Source organism: Micropterus salmoides, unplaced genomic scaffold (assembly GCF_014851395.1).
Source record: "Micropterus salmoides isolate LMB-PRFRI ecotype aquatic unplaced genomic scaffold, ASM1485139v1 Ms_hic_scaffold_10, whole genome shotgun sequence".
Taxonomy (NCBI): Eukaryota; Metazoa; Chordata; class Actinopteri; order Centrarchiformes; family Centrarchidae; genus Micropterus; species Micropterus salmoides.
In genome coordinates, this window is record NW_024040041.1 from 16,766,453 (window position 1) to 16,783,943 (window position 17,491).

Consider the following 17,491-nt stretch of genomic DNA (forward strand, 5'->3'; position numbering starts at 1 on the left):
CAGCCAAACTGAAGAGGCGTTCAGGACTCAGAGAAGGTCAGCTACAAAATTCTGATTGAAGCACTGCAATCAAAGGTCTTCGACGGAAATCAAGCTCCATTGACATGAATGCTTATGGCTGTAATTATTTGGCCTGAATCCTATACATTTTGTATACATCTGTATATGTATTTTTTATGCATAGCAGGAGGGTTGTCCTGTTAACATTACATTACATTACCAGATGTGTGGCTTTTTAGCCATGCTAACAACATAGCATCATCAGTCTGTTGGTCGCTTGATCTACTACTTCCTGACTGAAATATCTACAACTATTGAACAACTATTGGATGGATTAAAATGTCTGTACAAAATAAAATGTTGTACAGACATTCACAGTCCTACTGACTTTGGTGGTCCCCTGATGTTTCCTCCAGTGCCACCATGATGTAAAATTTTGAGTTTGTCCAATACTTTGGTTTATGACAAAATACCTGCAAAACAAACATCAGCTGTACTTTGTGTTAAGCGCTTATTAACAAATGTTAGCATACTAACACTCTAAACCAGGCCTATTCAACTGGATAAATTCTATTTACAAATAAATACAATTTAAAATCTGAATGGAAAAAAAATCACATGAATAATAGACATTTTTGCAATAAATCCTTCAAACTAGCAGAGCACTCATGTGCTGTCAGTAACAGCCAATAGCAAACATGCATTATTGATTATGAAAGCCCTCCTTTACATGCTGCTGTTCTGGCCCATGAATCCCATGAACAAACACAAATGCTCGTACCTCCTTGACAAATGAGCATTACTGTTTGCGGATTGCTCCCACTTCATATGACCTTCTCTTCCATCACTAAATCAAAAAATTGCAATCGCTCTCATTAGTAGCCTATAGGTGTGCAGGCTAGGCCCATCTGTGTTTTCGGATTTGTGAGGGTTATATTGGAGAATATTGAATGGATGTGGTGCTGGTTAGCTGATGATTGTCTGTTTAAAATAAGTGAAATAGTTAATTGAAGATGGAGAAGTAGACAGAAAACATGAAAGAAGGTTATGAATGTTTACAGGAAATGCCGTGATGTAGGTAAGAGATGTCAGAATTTACCAAATTATATGCAAAATGGCTGGCAGGATGTGTAGGCAAAGAAAATATTAAATACTTGGCCTAATTAGTTGAAGATGAAGAGACTTATTTATTATCTTTTTTAGTTTTTGATTGAGCTACTTTTGCAATCTAACAAAAAAAAAGCTTTGAAAATGTGGTTGTGCGTTGTGTATGGATGCAGAAAATGCAATAAAGATAATATTCTGCTTTTCCTTTCAGCATGTTAGTGTTGTCTTTGCGAGCATGTTTGCATGTTGATGTTAACATTTACCTCACAGCACCACTGGGCCTCACAGAGCCCCTAGCATAACTGTGGACTTTTTGTCTTGTTGTAAAACTGTAAAAGACAAAGCACAACAATATAACCCTGATTTAGTTTATTTGTCTATGTACAGTACGTGTTGGGTTGTAACTGGAAAGCGATGATGAGAAAAACAATTTAGGTTCAGATGAAATAAAAATGCTTGTTTGATTGGAACACTAAAAGCAGGAAATACAGTATACAGCACATTTACAGTTTCTTTCCCCGTGTTTTTTCTATTATGCAACCAATTAGCGCCTCCCTTCTAAACATCCGTAACGTCCACCGTTATTGTCTTGTGCTTATTGAGGTTATTTTACAACAATAGTAAGCCAAAAATGAATATTACAGCATATAGTGAAGTAAAGCTGCTGCATACGCATGAAATAGGAAATCTAGTTTTGTCTGCTAAATGTATTTATTGTACTTCACCTTACAAAACAGAATATTTAACTAGTTTGACTGATAACAGCAAAACCAGTGAGTGCTTACCTGAATACAGAATGGTAAGTTGAATAGCATGACCAATGCCATATCGCATCAAGGCATTATTATTGAGACATTGTTCAGTAAAATAATGGTTTGAATCCTCTGCTCATGTCTTTGCACATTCACATTGTTTTTTTTTCTTTTTTGTATTTTTTATTGTACTTTTATATACAACTTTACAGCTTTACATTACAAACAAACACATTTTGATATTTTCCCCAAACTGTAATATAAAAGATCTAGAGTCTGGATGGATCATACTGACGGCTTTCTTTTACATCTGCTCAGCCTCACATATTAAGTGGTGTCTCTAATGGAATATCAAACACACTAAATACAATCAAATACTATTCTGTGGTTGAGTGAGTGAGCTCGCCAAACCCGAACCATCTGAATAGCCCTAAGACTGAAAAAAATCACCCCAGCTGGTTCTTGGAGCAAGTTCAAACAATCACTCACAGCATTTACTAAATACAGAAATGGCATTTTTTTTTTCTCAACTCATTTTCACCAGGTTTATCTTTATCACTGGTCCATTTCCCAGCACTGCCATGAAGTAGGGAGAGGACCTCAAAGTGTTCAACCTGCCACAAGAATACAATATTTCCTGAGAGAGCCAAACAAAAGAGCAGTGATGGACGACAACACACATACACACACACACACACACACACACGTCTGGTTGCTGGAGACAAATCCTTCAGGGACGCAGTTACAGACAGCTCCCTCTGCTTCTGTCTGGGTCCTCTGTTTGACATGAGAGGCTGGAAAAGGCAACCAGATGCACTCACAGGCAATGTGACAGACGGACAAACATTCTCCGCCTGGCTCAGATCCATTAAACACTCTGGATATGCCAGGCTTCATTTTGAGCAAAAGGAAGTCCTGACCTGCGCCATTTTCACAGTTCTGGGCACCCCCCTTTTTGTCAGCTGCTGTTCTGCTGTGACACAATGTCACATCCATCAGGGGGTGTGATGGAAGGATGGCGGACTGATATGAAGTGAATAAAAAGGGGCCAAGGTGTTTCACTGACAAAAGGGGACATTTTGTTCCTCTGACAAATGTCAGACAAGAATAGGATTAAGGACGAGGCAGCGAGGGAGACAAAACCTTTCATATCATCAGTAGGACTGGATGGTCGACTTGTACACTAAGCTAAAATACTAAACATTCAATACAACTCAGCAAGTCAATCATTTGTAAACACACTGACTCCCGCGCAATACTCCCATAAAAAAAGACGTGTTAAAAATATTTATAATTTGAGTTTGTTTAAAAGGCCGTACATTATTTAAAATGACAGTACTGAGAGAACCTATGATTAGAGTATAAGGCAAGAACAAACTGGTTATGAGGACACAATCCAAACTTTGGCGAGAGGTCGACACTTTATAGCAATTGCACACACAAATGGAACACTTTCAAGTTGAAGGGTACATTTCATTTAGCACCTTGTTAAATAATTTACAGGTAGAATACTGCTGATTGGCACCTCTCAACACTTCACTCTCAAGTTTACCCACAATGTTCAGTCACCATTACACAAAGAAGGGCTGTGATCCACAAACTGCTCATATAAATAAGCATTTCGACAGCTGAAGGAAAACAAAATTTCGCATCGGGCACAGCACAGACAATGTAACTCTGCTGTGATGATCCCTAAAAGCAGATAAATGACTCAGGTTCTGTTAATTGGCTCATCTTCTGTCCAGCTGATTGTCCTCTCTTCTCTGGCTCTAACAGATTGTGTCCTGTTCATCCACTTCCAGGTGAACCGCGGGCCCAGTAATGTGCCTCTCACACTGGTGTGGTCCTGCGATTCACTCCGTCCTTTAAATCATTGGGGAAACAGTTATGAACCTGGAGGAAATCGGCAGCGGCCTCGTGTTCAGGGCTGTACGTGTTTTCCGTCACACTGTCCCTCGCCAGGGCGTACATGGACAGCTCGTCCAGGGGCCCACTGGAAGATGGCGCCCTCTTCAGACCCACCACTGGCGAGTTCTCCTGCGATGCCTCCGTAGAATGAGAGCTGGCACGCGATGTCCGCCTACGGTAGCGGAAGCTCGGTATCCTCGAGTATGGGGAAGAGGAAGAGAGCGTGCGGATGAATTCACGCCGTGCCCTCCAGCGAACCTCCTTGTTTCTCTCAATGTAGATGTTGATAGCAAGGACCGCCACAGTTTCGGCCACGATGAAGGAGAGGGCGCCAAAGTAGAAGGACCAACCGTAGGAGTAAGTGTACTTCTTGTCATCATCACGTTTATCATTGGGGTCTCCGGCATTGCTGGAGATGTAGACGATGATGCCAATTATGTTGCTCAGACCTGATAAACAAGAGAAATAAAGAAAAAAGAAGTAGAAACAGGAAAAAGAAACTGTTTGATTCAGTCACATGGGATGAAATAGTCTAAAAAAACAAGGCAGAAAAGTGAAAATGTGAAGGAACATATAAGTGATCCATGACATTATCCAGTAACCACAATACCCATGAACTCCCACTGTGTTGATAAGTTGTTCATCAGCCAATGATTACAAGACTCTAATCACTACCGAGGTCGTTAATGACATGGGTCCTCATCACTTGTGTGTGAGGTGTGTGATGAATGGAGATCCTGACCTTCAATACCGAGTTCATCTTTATGATTGCACCACTGATGAAGTGCAATATGTGACCACAGGTGCCACATCAGGCTTGCCATTTTTCATTTTAAAACCGCAGCTCTTACATGATTACTCCTGGTTGGGAACACGGTCGACAGTGTAATCCTCCAGCTCACCTGCAGCTACAAAGAGAATGCCTGCGCTGAGGAGGACGTTGTTCGTCTTGTTGTAGACTCGGCCCACCCCGACACACATCCCTCCGAGCATCAACAGGCAGGTACTGAGGATGGGGAACACGCTGGAGGCACGAACTATACCTGCGGTGACGGAGGAGGGAGCACATGGCAAAGAGGTCATTAATTGGGTAAGTAATTAAGTCAATGTAAATGGTTTTAACACAATTCATTAATCAATATTTGATTGGACAAAAGAGAAGGTGGTTAGTAAAAGAGGAATACAGATTAATCAAACCATCAATCAAATTAAAAGGCAATTTATAGATAAAATTACATTATAAAATTACACACACACACTGTTTTAAAAAAGAATATGGACTCTTTTAAATAAGTAGAATTTCCATTATCCTGTTGAGCCCTCGTCTATCCAGTCCCACCTCTTCTCTCGTCCATTTTTTGAGAACTCCATTATCTTTTATACTTTGGGGCCTTGTTGTGATAAAGCTTTGCTAATTAGCTGTGGGACGTAACAAGAGCTCTCAATGACTATCACCTCCCCAGAAATGAATCACTGTGCCATTTTACAAGTGTCCAAGGATGGATGAGCTCATTCAACTGTAAAGTTGAATACGCTAATGGACTGAGTGTGGACTTTGTCCAAAGTCTGAAAAGTCTTCTTTGTTCTTTTCTGCCTATTAGTCAGATACTGAATGTGCCTTAAATGAAGGTCCTCTGCTGATTGAATATTCCCATTTTATATCAAACTAATTTCAATCTATGTACAAGCTGTGCCATTTTCATTTTTAACCGGTTTTCATAGAAATATACAAACTTTTATGTTGCAAGAAGACTCTTCACCACAATTTAGAGTAAACAAATTCCTCTTGTGGTGAGCACAGCCAATAATGTAATACAGGGTAGAAGAAGATGTAATTAAGAAATTTATTATTTGCCCTGCAAATGTTACAGCATTTTTCATGCCTATAAAAAATATTTCTTAAAATTTTAATAAGCAAATAATAATGAGCTTTTTCTATGTTTGAGCTCCAAGTCTGAAACCACAGTGCCAAGCTACCTTATGTGGGGTTGGAGCGAAACTGATTTGCAAATAAGGAACATTTCATTCAAGAATGAGAGTAAATTAAAACTCTTTTGAAATTGGGAGAATACGACCTCACAAACTGTCCCATTATATAGCATGTAAGTATTGCTTTAAAATACTTTGTCTATGTAGATTCTCAGTCATCCAGGTCATAGTTATCCAACGAAGGTTAAAATCAAGGGCGACTGGACTTGGTTGAAGATACTGGAAGACGTTTCGTCCCTCATCCAAAGGACTTCTTCAGTTTGAAATACTTTGCAAGAGGAGTCAGACATCCCAACAGACAAAAAAATAAATAAATGAAAAATAGCATGCATGCCGTCACATTCCTCAGCTGCCTTTGTTCTGCATTTTTTCAGTCTCTGCATAAAAGAGAACTGCCTGTTTGGAGACTGCTCTCAGAACCAAATAATAAGACTCTGAAGGTCAGTGGACTTACTGCACACCCTTAAAAGTAAAGCACAGACAGCCCTCACAATGCCAGACAAAGAGGACGAGTGGGGAGCACTTACGCAGCAGGTATTCAGAGCTATCAGTGTCGTAGTCGTTGTCGTCGGGGAAATGGTTGATCCTGTAACAGCTGCCTTGATTGATGCCTGCAGGAGAAAGACAAGCACAAAGAGTCTCCATATAAACAACAACAATGAATTATATATAGTCCACCTTACACATCAAGGTGCTATAACAGTCTGATACATGTCCAGCAAACAAATACATGCATTCACCGCCTTTTGAGGTAAGCTGAAGTTAAACTGGATGTATTTGATGCTTGGGGGTTATAGACCTTTCATGTGACTCTATCAAACTCCAGTTGGCTTCAGCTTGTTAAAGGATGTGTGGAGCCACAGTTGCTCCCTACCAAGTGACCTGTTTTCTTTTGTTAAACTGTGTCCACTGGAGTAAGACACTCGTGTGCTCTTGTCTCTGATGAGTTTTAACAGTGCTGCTTCTTCAGAAAGAAGAGGCAAAAGGAGCAGCATGAAATAGAAAGGGAAACACAGCCCTTCTGATTAATTAAAACTGAACTTTGTCTCCATTCAGGCAATTGGATACCACAATCAGGAAATTGTTATATTCTACTATTTTCCCTTTTTTCTTTCAGTGGTGTATTTGGACTCTTCCTTAGCTTTTGTTGGATGGAATACACTGGACAAAAGCGACATATTCTCTAGGATTAACTTGTTAACCCTAACCCTAACCCCATCTCTAACCACAAATGAAACTTAGACCTTTGACCTAAACTCTTTAAAATCCCACAAACTAAAGATCACAGCTCAAGGAACACATACTAGAGGAAGAAAACCAATTAGGGGAGGTTGTAGTTTGTTTGTTTCGAGGATCAGTGCATACGCTATATAGTGGTGGGATTACGATTGCATTGCCCAGAGGGATTTGATGGGTTGTGGTGGGTATCCAAATCCAGCTCAGGTCAATGATTCATTGCTGAGAGGAACAAGAAGCCGGTCTGAACAACAAAAGACCAATGCCCAAGTGAGTTACAATAGGAGAATGGAGACAGAGAGGTTAAAGCAGAGAGAAACCTGTAGCTGTAATTGAACAGGATTTTAAACAACACCTTGTCTAGAGAGAAAGGGGATGGTGGTAGGGTTAATGGTTGTGCTCCGTGCAGGGGTGGTAATGCAGAGAGCTCTTTGCCTATTCATTCATCATTTGGGCTGTAAATACCCTCAACAACATTCACCAACGGAATTAAAGGTGTGCTGGGCTGTGGCTTAATTTCTTTAACATATTTTAACATGGAGCATATCTATGTTTTTTGTGTGCATTATGTGTTCATGTGCATATTGTCTGCATCCCAGATTAAGGAAAGCAATTGACCATTCACTAAGCTCCCCCAGCCTTAATTACTTTTGCCACGCCTGTCAAGCAATGAGACTTCGATTTCATATAAAGGTGGACAAATGTAGGCTTCTCATTGCTAACCGATTTTGCTAAAATGACATCAGCAACTGGCAGATTTCTCAGCTGTAGCTAGCCATGCTAATTAAGCTAATGTTAGCTCCACGAGTTGGTTTAAAACAGTGTCTTCCTGTGGGCTGACTCATATTAAAATAACAACTCTGTAACAAGGGTCTGTAATATGAGCTTGACAGCTACATACACGATATTGCGCTAAAACACTGATTTACAGCTGTATGTGCAGGGCATTTATAGGAAGGAACAGCTTTGCTCTTGTATTGTGTGACAGATGTAGAACTAGTAAGTTATGGTATTATATGTATGAGAAAAGAAAAACGTACAGTATCTGACTCTTTTTAACATCTAACATAACATTTATACAGAGTTTAACAAAGTGGATGTGCAGGTTGTGAGTGGGACATTTTTTCATGTAACTTATAATGCCACAAACTAGTTAGATAATTAGGTGTACTCATTTTTTGCCCTTGTGTTTTTGGTTTTGAAAGGGATAAAAAAAAAAACCCACCACCCTCCAAACATGTTAGATGCCAAGTATCTTCAGCCCTGTGCACACTGCCTTTAAAATTGAAGAAATCCAAAGCTTGACAAACCTGCTGGGGCTAGTTATGATTGCTTAGCTATGATTGGACAATCACTGTTTGGGAGGAGTGGTTTAGGGAACGTCAATTGGCTCATGTCAAGCTTTACATAAGCAACAAAGACTTTTCCTAGTCCCAAGTAAAAAATGCCCCAATAAGTCTTCTTTTCGTGTCTGATGACCCACCAGGCAACAGAGATTAAAGCTAACCTATCACTACATTTCAACCTTCCCACTGACTGACTGTGCTGAAGACTGACAGACACCTGGCAACTCCATTTCCCAGATGCCAAAGGGTCAACAACCATCACTGTCTGTGCCACAGCTTTTAAGGGCACGCTTGCTTCCATTAACTAGGTCTGGTGCTTAATAAAGGACATCAAATTAATTAGTGTCAAATCAGTCAGTGGAAATGGAGCACAAGTTTCTGTGTCTATTGTCACTGATGGAAAAAAAAAAGGGTGATGGGCTATTTTAAGCAGCGTTATGAGACTTTGTGCCGTGTGAAATAAAACACATGTGGCTCTTGTGGTTAGATCGAGAACTGTGAAGATAACAAAAATACAGACACCTTTGATGTCTTAGTAATTTCTCTGTAAATACTAAATCATGCTGCAGTGCCAGGGCTTGCGGCAGATTTTGTATGTGCATTGTTGTAACAGCGTGTTTGTGTGCTGCTGTCTCTCATTTCAGATACCTCTGTTAGTACACATCCATGTAGCACACTGTGTGCTGAACAGGGTAGTGTTGCATCAAATCAAACAATGCCATCACAACATTTGACCACTTCTTCTTTTGCTTCTTCTTTTAAACCCACTGGTGGCTTGTTTGCTCACCTCACTTCAATACATTTCATTAAAAAATGAATATGCTTTTATCTTTACTTAGTTCTACTATAGCAAACGCAACAGCGGCACCATCCTCTGCCATTTTCAAATTTGACCATCCACTACAACGTAGCCAAGATGGCGACCGTTGAGGGTGAGAAGTGTCCAGTGTGCCACACTCAACATTTACTGTTTACCATGCAGGTACTCATAGTGCACTGTATACTTGTCAGTGTAAGTATGGAAGAGCGCAAAATCTTTTTTCTGAAATGTCAGACTGCTTTTACACTTTTTTTAAAAACTGCACAGAAAAAAACACATCTTTAACTGTGAACACAGAACTACTATTCATTTTGACTTTGACACAATATTCTCCACCCTCTGCCCCCGTCCAGATCTGAGCTACTCCAGCCGGTCTGACGCCTCTGTCTTGTCTCCTCTGTGTGTGTGTGTGTGTGTGTGTGTGTGTGTGCGTGTGTGTGTGTGCGTGTGCATGTCTGATGGAGAATGGATGAAATAAAAGACATTATTGCATCTGATTGGGAATCTGATTATAAGTGGAGGCTTCGAGGCTCATAATTTATGAGTGACAGTTATCAGTTTAATGTCTACGTTTAGACTGTGTGTGTGTGTGTGTGTGTGTGTGTGTGTGAGAGAGAGAGAGAGAGAGAGAGAGAGAGAGAGAGAGAGTGTGTGTGTGTATGTGTCTTTATACTGACTAGCTGGGAGGGAAGGAGAAGAGGAATGATGGGGATGAAAACAAGATAGGAGGCCACATTAAAGAGGGACCCACCCAAAAGAGGAGAGCAGGGAATCACCAAGAGAGAAATCAGGAAAGGCAGCGTTAAAGGGCAAAATGTGGATCGTACAATGAAGGTTGGAGGACAGAGACAAAGGTTGGGCCAGACAGACATACATCTGGTCACACGCATGTTCCACGCATGTGTGTAACGAATAAATGCTTATCCACAAACTGTTGTGGACAGGATTGGTGTTGTGACATACTGAGAATTAATCTTACACAGTCAACACATTACTGGGAAATAATGGGTTCCCCGGAGTTGCAAAGCCCCATGTTGAGAATCTGCTCCTCTTCTCCATGGTAACCCCTGTTAGCCTTTAATAAGCTCATTTACATAAACAATCTCCAAGGATTCTTTTCACGTCTTTTGTTTTCTAATACCCACCAAATAAGCAGTGGCACTCCACCTGGCAAGACCCCTTCCCCCTTCACATATCTGTCACCGCTTATTGTAAACACATTGGACACATGCACACAGACACGTGTGCATGCAAACATACACACACTCTGCACTGGGAGCAGCTGTCACAGCTGCGATGCTACTGGCAACAGGATGATGCACATCATAATTATTTTGAATTGCTCAGCCAATAAGGAAGCAGCCTCAGTGGAATACACCAATAGCACACACACGGCAGATGCCCCCACTTCCGCATTTTAACACTTCAATAGCTCTGCAAATAGATTGATGAATAAACTAATCAAAAGTTACTTTAATATTACATTTCACTAGAACTGCATAGCCCCCGGGGGGTGATATACTTTCAGTAATACTGCACAAATCAGGTGTACAGCTAAACAGAGTAGCAGCACCCTTTGCTTTTGTTATAATCCACGTTGGGTTGAGAGTGTGAACACTGATGAGGGAGAGCGCCTCGAGGTTTACAGCAGGTGGGATGATTAGGTTTTATGAAGCTGTAAACAGATTGAGCTCTGTTACTGGGGGCTTGATATCAAATGCAGACATGTACTGTGCACACAACTCACACAGCGACACATACATTTATTACTTTGGAAGCAGGGAACGCCAGAACAGAAGAAAAAAGCATCTGTGTAATCAAACAAACCCCTCCAATTTTTGTTTTCATTCCCAGTGAGGGTGAAAAAAAAGCAATTTGGCGAAAGACGTCAGTGATTCGGTGCTGATATGACAGACAGTTGGTTAATTAAATTGTCACCAGACAGTAATTTCTTCAAACACAGCTCTGCTTGGGTAGATTGTGCATGTGTTTCCAAGTTGTTGGAAGAAAACCATCACACTACATGGGGTGCCATGTAAACTGTTATGCATTGTCACTTACTTATAAAAATGTACATATATAATGCATTTGGATTCTCAGCATGATGCCTAAGATTTTATTGTTGGAGCACTGATTTGGACAAAAGGCCTATAGCATTGCAGCCTATTGGTTCTCTCTTTCATAACTTGAAAACCTGAAATTGTCTCACTTATGAACATAGATGTATATAAATAGATTGTTGCTGTTTCTTACTTCCAGTCTGATTTTGTTACTTTCAAGTGTTGTTTGTGTTTATTATAAAACTGCAAGGACAAATCCCTGCCTTTTTTGAAAAGGGTTTCAGATTGGTACTCTGATTTAGAATACATCCCTTTATCCTTGTCATTTTATTCAAGGTAACGGTGCATTTCATTTGGTCGCCTGTCAGTGGTGTCATTTCTCCTTAACCCCCTCTAGTTGCAATAACTTCTGGAAAAACACGGGATACATCAGAGAGTGAGGAAGGAAGTTCTATGCTCTTTATTGTTATTGTTCTGATGTGACATACTGTGTGTTTGAATAAAAAGTCTGACACTTTGGGAATAAACCTATTTGCTGTCTTGCCGAGACTTAAGTGAGAAGATTAGATACCACTCCTGTATCTGTACGGTAGCAGCTAATCAGTTTAGCTTAGCAAAAAGACTGGAAATAAGTGGGAACAGCTAGCCTGGCTCTGTCCAAAGTCAACAAAATATGTCTACCAGATTGGTAGCTCAGCAACACATAGTATCATGTTTGTGTAATCCCTACAAAAACCCAAGTGCAAAAATGGCAGTTCACCACTGTAAATGTTATGTGCCAATAAAATGATTTTTGCAACGTTAGGACAGAGAGATGATAGCTGTTTACCTAGGTAGTCTTTGTGCTAAGATAAGGAAGCGAGCTGCTAGTTGTAGCTTCACATTTAGCATACAAACATGAAAGTGGCATGAATCTTCTCATCTGACTCTCAGTAAGAAAGCCATTTCCTGAAAATGTTAATAACTTGCATATAACTCAAAGGAACTTTATTTAGGAAGAGAAGGGAAGAGAAATGAAATGCATCCAAAAAGGGATGGGAGTTTGAGGCTATAAAGGGGGTGACGGGGGGGGTTAATTAAAAAAGTAGAACAGAATAGCAGAAGAGAAAGCCATGAGGCGGATAAAAGAATGATGAGAATGGAGGAGTTAGACCTGTAAAGAGAGCGTGCAAATCAAGCAGAGGAGGACCGAGTGGCTGAGGTGGAAGTTGGGGTTTGCTTGCTAATTAGTGCCCCCACATAGCTTTTCAGTGGTCGCGTTTTAATTAGTCTTGTGGCGCATGGCGGGAATGGCAAAGTGACCCCCACCCCACCTAAACAAACCCGTCTTTACAAAGGCACGCTTACACTGTCCCCCCAAGAAATTCAGCTGCCTCGCCGCTCACGCCGACCCACCTCCAGCTAGGATGTTTACTGTAAATATGTACCTGCTAACTGGATTAGTCATAATGTTATTCCTCATTGTCAGAGTTGCTTTTATTTACGTGTGTCAGACATACGCAACAGCCTTTTGATGCAATGTCGATTGTGATGCAAATTAGGCACACTCAGAGCTATCCTGGCCTCGCAACATTCATGTGGGAAAACAAACACTGGGGGGAGGTCCACAAATGAGGGTAGTCATACTACCTTACTGTAAAGTAGCATATGACCCTGCCTGCTCCTTAAAGGTCACGCAGGCCTGCTGAAGAAGCCCGGTGAACGCACTCACTATAGGGAGAGGAGAAGAGTGAGGGGCTGAAGAGTGGCTGCTATGTGTGTTACAGCCGATGTATCGCTGAGAGAAAGACATGTTGTCGCTGCAGTCTGTTCAGCCAAACGTGGTGATGTACCCCAGCAGCTGTGATACACACAGAGCTGTCCCCGTCAATAACCCAGTGTGTTTGTCATTATGACCGGTTGGATGTGTGTTTGTGGAGGGGAGTGTGTTTGTGTTTGTGTGTGTCTTCCTTCCTTGTCTTCTCCTCTATACTCATGAGTCCCCATGACAACTGAGCCACCGTCCAGCATCTTGTAGTTTTAAGTAGAGGCACAGAAGTGAAACTTTTAGCACCGGGAGAGAATGATATGATAGGCTGGCCTTTGTTTGTCCAAATTACGCTTTTAAAAAGAAGTCTCACTGCACAGAGCCGGTCTTTGTCCCCAACCATATCAACATCAATTCAGTCTCTACACTCAGTACAGTTATTTACTTCAAAGATGGGAAATCATGCTTGACATAATAGTTGGCTGGCATTTGTAATTCATTTTCAGTTCTTAGTGTTCTCGTGGGATATATAATGCAGACTGTGTCTGTCCACATCATAGACAGGTGCCCACCCAAGCATGACATGATAAATTTCAAGAGTCATAACACACCGGGATGTCCTTCTCATGTGTCTGAAGCGTCCGTCCTCACCACAGGACAAGCCCAGAGACAGTAATCATTGATGGCAGCTGAATCACTTCCTGTATGTGGGCTCTGGTGACATTAAGTCTTTACAAGTGTGAATGAAAGCAAGCTAATCTTTAGAATAAACTGCTAAATAGTGAAAAGCACCTGGTCCAAAAACAAAACTGATTTGACAAAGGCAATAAAAGCATCTCTTTTTGTTCCTTTTTAGGGGGCAAAGTGTAAAATATTCAGCTGCTTTTGGGGAAAAGAAACAGACTCTGATGCCTTTTCATAAATAAATAGGCTAAACATCATGGCATCAATAAAAAAAAGACAATACATTCAAAAGACAATACATAATATCAGCAATAATCTCTCCAGAAATTTTTGTGTCACATTTCATGGTAGCTCCATTGTACCTGCCTTGTGCGCTGTGTTTGGGTTGGACACCTCTTCATGTGGCCCTATATACATTTGCCACAAGTGCCTGTCTGAGTTAACCAAAGTCCTTCTTAATTCTGCTGTTTATAAAAGCTAAATTAATGTTTTTAAGATAGGGGTTCAAACTATAAGCCCTCATAAATTATATATAGACAGATTGGCAGGCACATTCTTTGACAAATCAAAGTATGTGAGTGATTTTTTTTGTATGTGATGCCAGCAGTGCAAATACATTTAGTCTGTTGGTGTTTTTTCAAAACGTCTCTAAACAAATTCTGCAGTAAGATATGTAATTTTTATTTATTTGCAAATATATTTCTATCTCTGAGTCACAACAGACGATTGATACTTGAACATATCCATCTAATCCCACCGACTAATTCATTGATAGCTGAGGTGAGAAGTCAAGAGGTGAATTAGTTTCCGTCTGCCTCTGAAGTAAGACGTCACTGTCAGCGCACCTCCGTTTCAAACATCATAATTATCTAAAAACACCTTCCAAGAGGATGAAAAGATGATGTTTACCTCATGTTCTATTACCAAATAAAATGTTTTTCTTTCCATTTCGCTTGGACAGGACGTGAACTCAAGAGTCATCTATTTTTAAATCACCGGGCATGTTTCCATAGCAATTTCAAGGATGTTGCCAAGCAACAGCATCGGATACAATGAAGACATGAATGAAAGTGGACTAATCGCGCGCGCATTTCCTGGCAGCTACCGGCTTAAAGGTGAATGGGCTCAGACGCGCCGGCTCGGCATCGCCTTCCTTCGCAGACTATAACACAGCCGTTTTTACTGTGTAGGCCCATGCTTGAACAATGAGACCTAACAGCTGGAAGACAGCTTGAGATGAGCGTTTGGCGGGACACCGGCCGCTTGTCCCTCGTTAATCAGCTACTTCAGCAGATCAGCGGTTTTAAAATCAGTAGGTATGCGTATCAATGCTTTCTCCATCCTAGCCTACTTGTAACCTCTAAAAGTTGTTCCACCTCTATGATCATTTTCTTGTTGTGCCACCCTCTTTCGATTGAGACATTTGGCGCGCGTAAAGGTATTGAGTCCTTTTGTGCGCTCTAGTGTCCGTGCGCACTGAGCAACAAAAGACTCCTCGGAAAAAACAAGAAAGATTTCAAACTATTTGTTGTATGAAAAGAACACCGGACCGTGCAGTCCATGTTTCATTTGCTTGCACATGTTAACGGCGGCCATGCGTTGGAGCAGGCTTACCTTCAATACAGCAGATTCTCCATAGCCCGGAGTGGGTGAGGTCGCCCTTTTTGGTTTTGGGCTGCGATTGCGTCTCGTCTGTGGTGGCATTGGTGGTGTTGCAGATGTACGCCCGCGAATAGAGCCAGTAGTCCGTGCCGATGGCAATAGTCATTAGGCTGAAGGCAGCGAAAGCCCCCACGGTGGCCAGCAGCGTTTGAACCCCGCGGTCACACCAAGCCATGGCGTTTCATACTAGTCCTCACTCTCACCGGTCCAACATGCACTCACCGGCGCGCGTCAGGGCGCGGATCCTTTGGTCATACTTATGTGCGTCCACAGTCTTTCTGCTGCTCCTCTGCTAAAAGTGTAGCCCAGAGAAAGAGGAAGAAGAAGTGGGAATATTGTCTCAAACGTTCACCTGCTGCTCAAACCCAACTGGTGGCTGCTGTGAATATGAGAGGACACCAGTTGTGCCCACTCCAGAGGCTCCACACAGACTCGGAGCTCGCAAAACAACAGGACAGCAGCATCGTGGAGCAAATCTGAGTACTTCAAACCTTCTCACCAGTTCATGCTTCTGGTTCCCACCCGTTATCTTTGTCTCAAACACTTTTCTCTGTCCCAACACAGACTGCGCCCCTGTTAAAACCCATTGCAAAAGAGGACTACGTCAATGGCTCTTAAGTGAGACCACACCCTCGCCAAATCTAACCAATGAAAGAGATGTGCTGTTGAATAAAGAAAGAAAAAAAAATGTGTATGACATTACAATTTCCATTCGGGTCACATGCATTTAAAACATGTGGAATATTTGGAGGGGGGGGGGGGGGGGGGGGTAATTAGACAAACAACCTCTTTCTCTCATTTGAGATATTTGGACACTCCCCACTGAATTCAGAAGCTCTGAATATTACCAAACTCAGTCAGCTGTGAAGATGGGGGGCAGGTGGGAAATAATGAGAGCTTTGACACAAATGGTCATTCTCTGTGGTGCACTAATGCCACACAGCCAATCCCTCACAGAAGAGAGCATTAAAAAAGCAATAAGATGCTTGGTGAGTGTCACAGGAGCCCGGGATCCTGATAGATAGATAAATAGATAGATAGATAGATAGAGATGTACAAATACAGACACGTGTTGCTCAGCAGTTCTAAGTCAGTGTGTGTTTCAGGAGATTCATAAAAATAATGCGAATAACAGACACACTCACATGAACCCTCCCTCTACTTCTGATTTTGATCATGGAGCTGACAAATTGGTTTATTAAACATGCAAAAAAAAAAAACACAGCACTCATGCCCATGTGAACACCAAATTAGAGACATACTTAATGCATCTCTGAGCCAGATGGGAGGTTGTCAAACCAGCGGGGATGGCTTCGACTGGCAAAGTGCCTCAGGCTTGATAAAAAAAACAAAAACAACTCTTGATGTTACTGCTAGCCTCGTTTCTGTAGAAATCTGGTCAGCTAACTGGCTAATTTCACCCAATTTTGGCAATTTGTGTAAAACTAACAATTCACAGATAAAAGCTTTCAATAAACCGAACCACCTGAGATAACTTGTACAACATTCAGACGGCCTTGCTTCAACTCAGTGAAACTGTCTACAACTGTCATTGTTCTTATAAGGCTAAAACACGAAATGCCCTCAGGACAGGACAAAATAAAAAGGTAATGGACGCAGGGTTTTATGTGCCTTAATGTTATGTAATAATAATACAATGTCATATTATCAGAATCAGAAATACTTTATTGATCCCCGGGGGGAAATTCTGTAAAGGGAGGGGGAAGGGGATATTTGTTCTCTGCATTTAACCTATCCTATTTAGGAGCAGTGGGCTGCCATCGCATGGTGCCCGGGGAGCAGTTCGGGGTTCAGGGCCTTGCTCAGGGGGCACCTTCGGCATGGGTCATGCTAGACTCAATCTGGCAACCCACCGGTTTCCAAGCCAAGGCTTAACAGACTGCCCCCCCGAATATTATATGGACTATATGGCAAGTAGTCTGAGCAGGAAGAAAGAGTGGTATGAGATTAGGACAATTCTTTTTTAGAGCCAAGTTCCCACATGCTGCCAGATGAATTAATGAATACAATTAGGGTGTCAATTTTAATCTGTAAGGTACTTCAAATCTTTAAAGATCCCCTCCAGACGTATTTGAAGATGAAAATACTCCTAACATGCTTGGAATGATAGTGTCTAATACGGGTTTTCCATAAAACAATTATGTGTCCTGCCTGATTGT

The 17,491-nt window shown here is 41.5% G+C and overlaps 1 protein-coding gene across 1 annotated transcript; it reads right to left on the reverse strand.

Annotated features, from left to right (window-relative positions):
• Positions 1 to 1,457: 1,457 nt before the first annotated feature.
• On the reverse strand, positions 1,458 to 15,888 carry cacng4b (calcium channel, voltage-dependent, gamma subunit 4b). The gene is made up of 4 exons (XM_038699428.1): positions 15,264 to 15,888; positions 6,284 to 6,367; positions 4,670 to 4,810; positions 1,458 to 4,216 (listed from the first exon to the last, which is right to left on the reverse strand). The coding sequence occupies exons 1-4, from the start codon at positions 15,484 to 15,486 to the stop codon at positions 3,690 to 3,692; spliced, it is 975 nt and encodes a 324-aa protein (XP_038555356.1). The 5' UTR covers positions 15,487 to 15,888; the 3' UTR covers positions 1,458 to 3,689.
• Between the last annotated feature and the right edge of the window lie 1,603 nt (positions 15,889 to 17,491).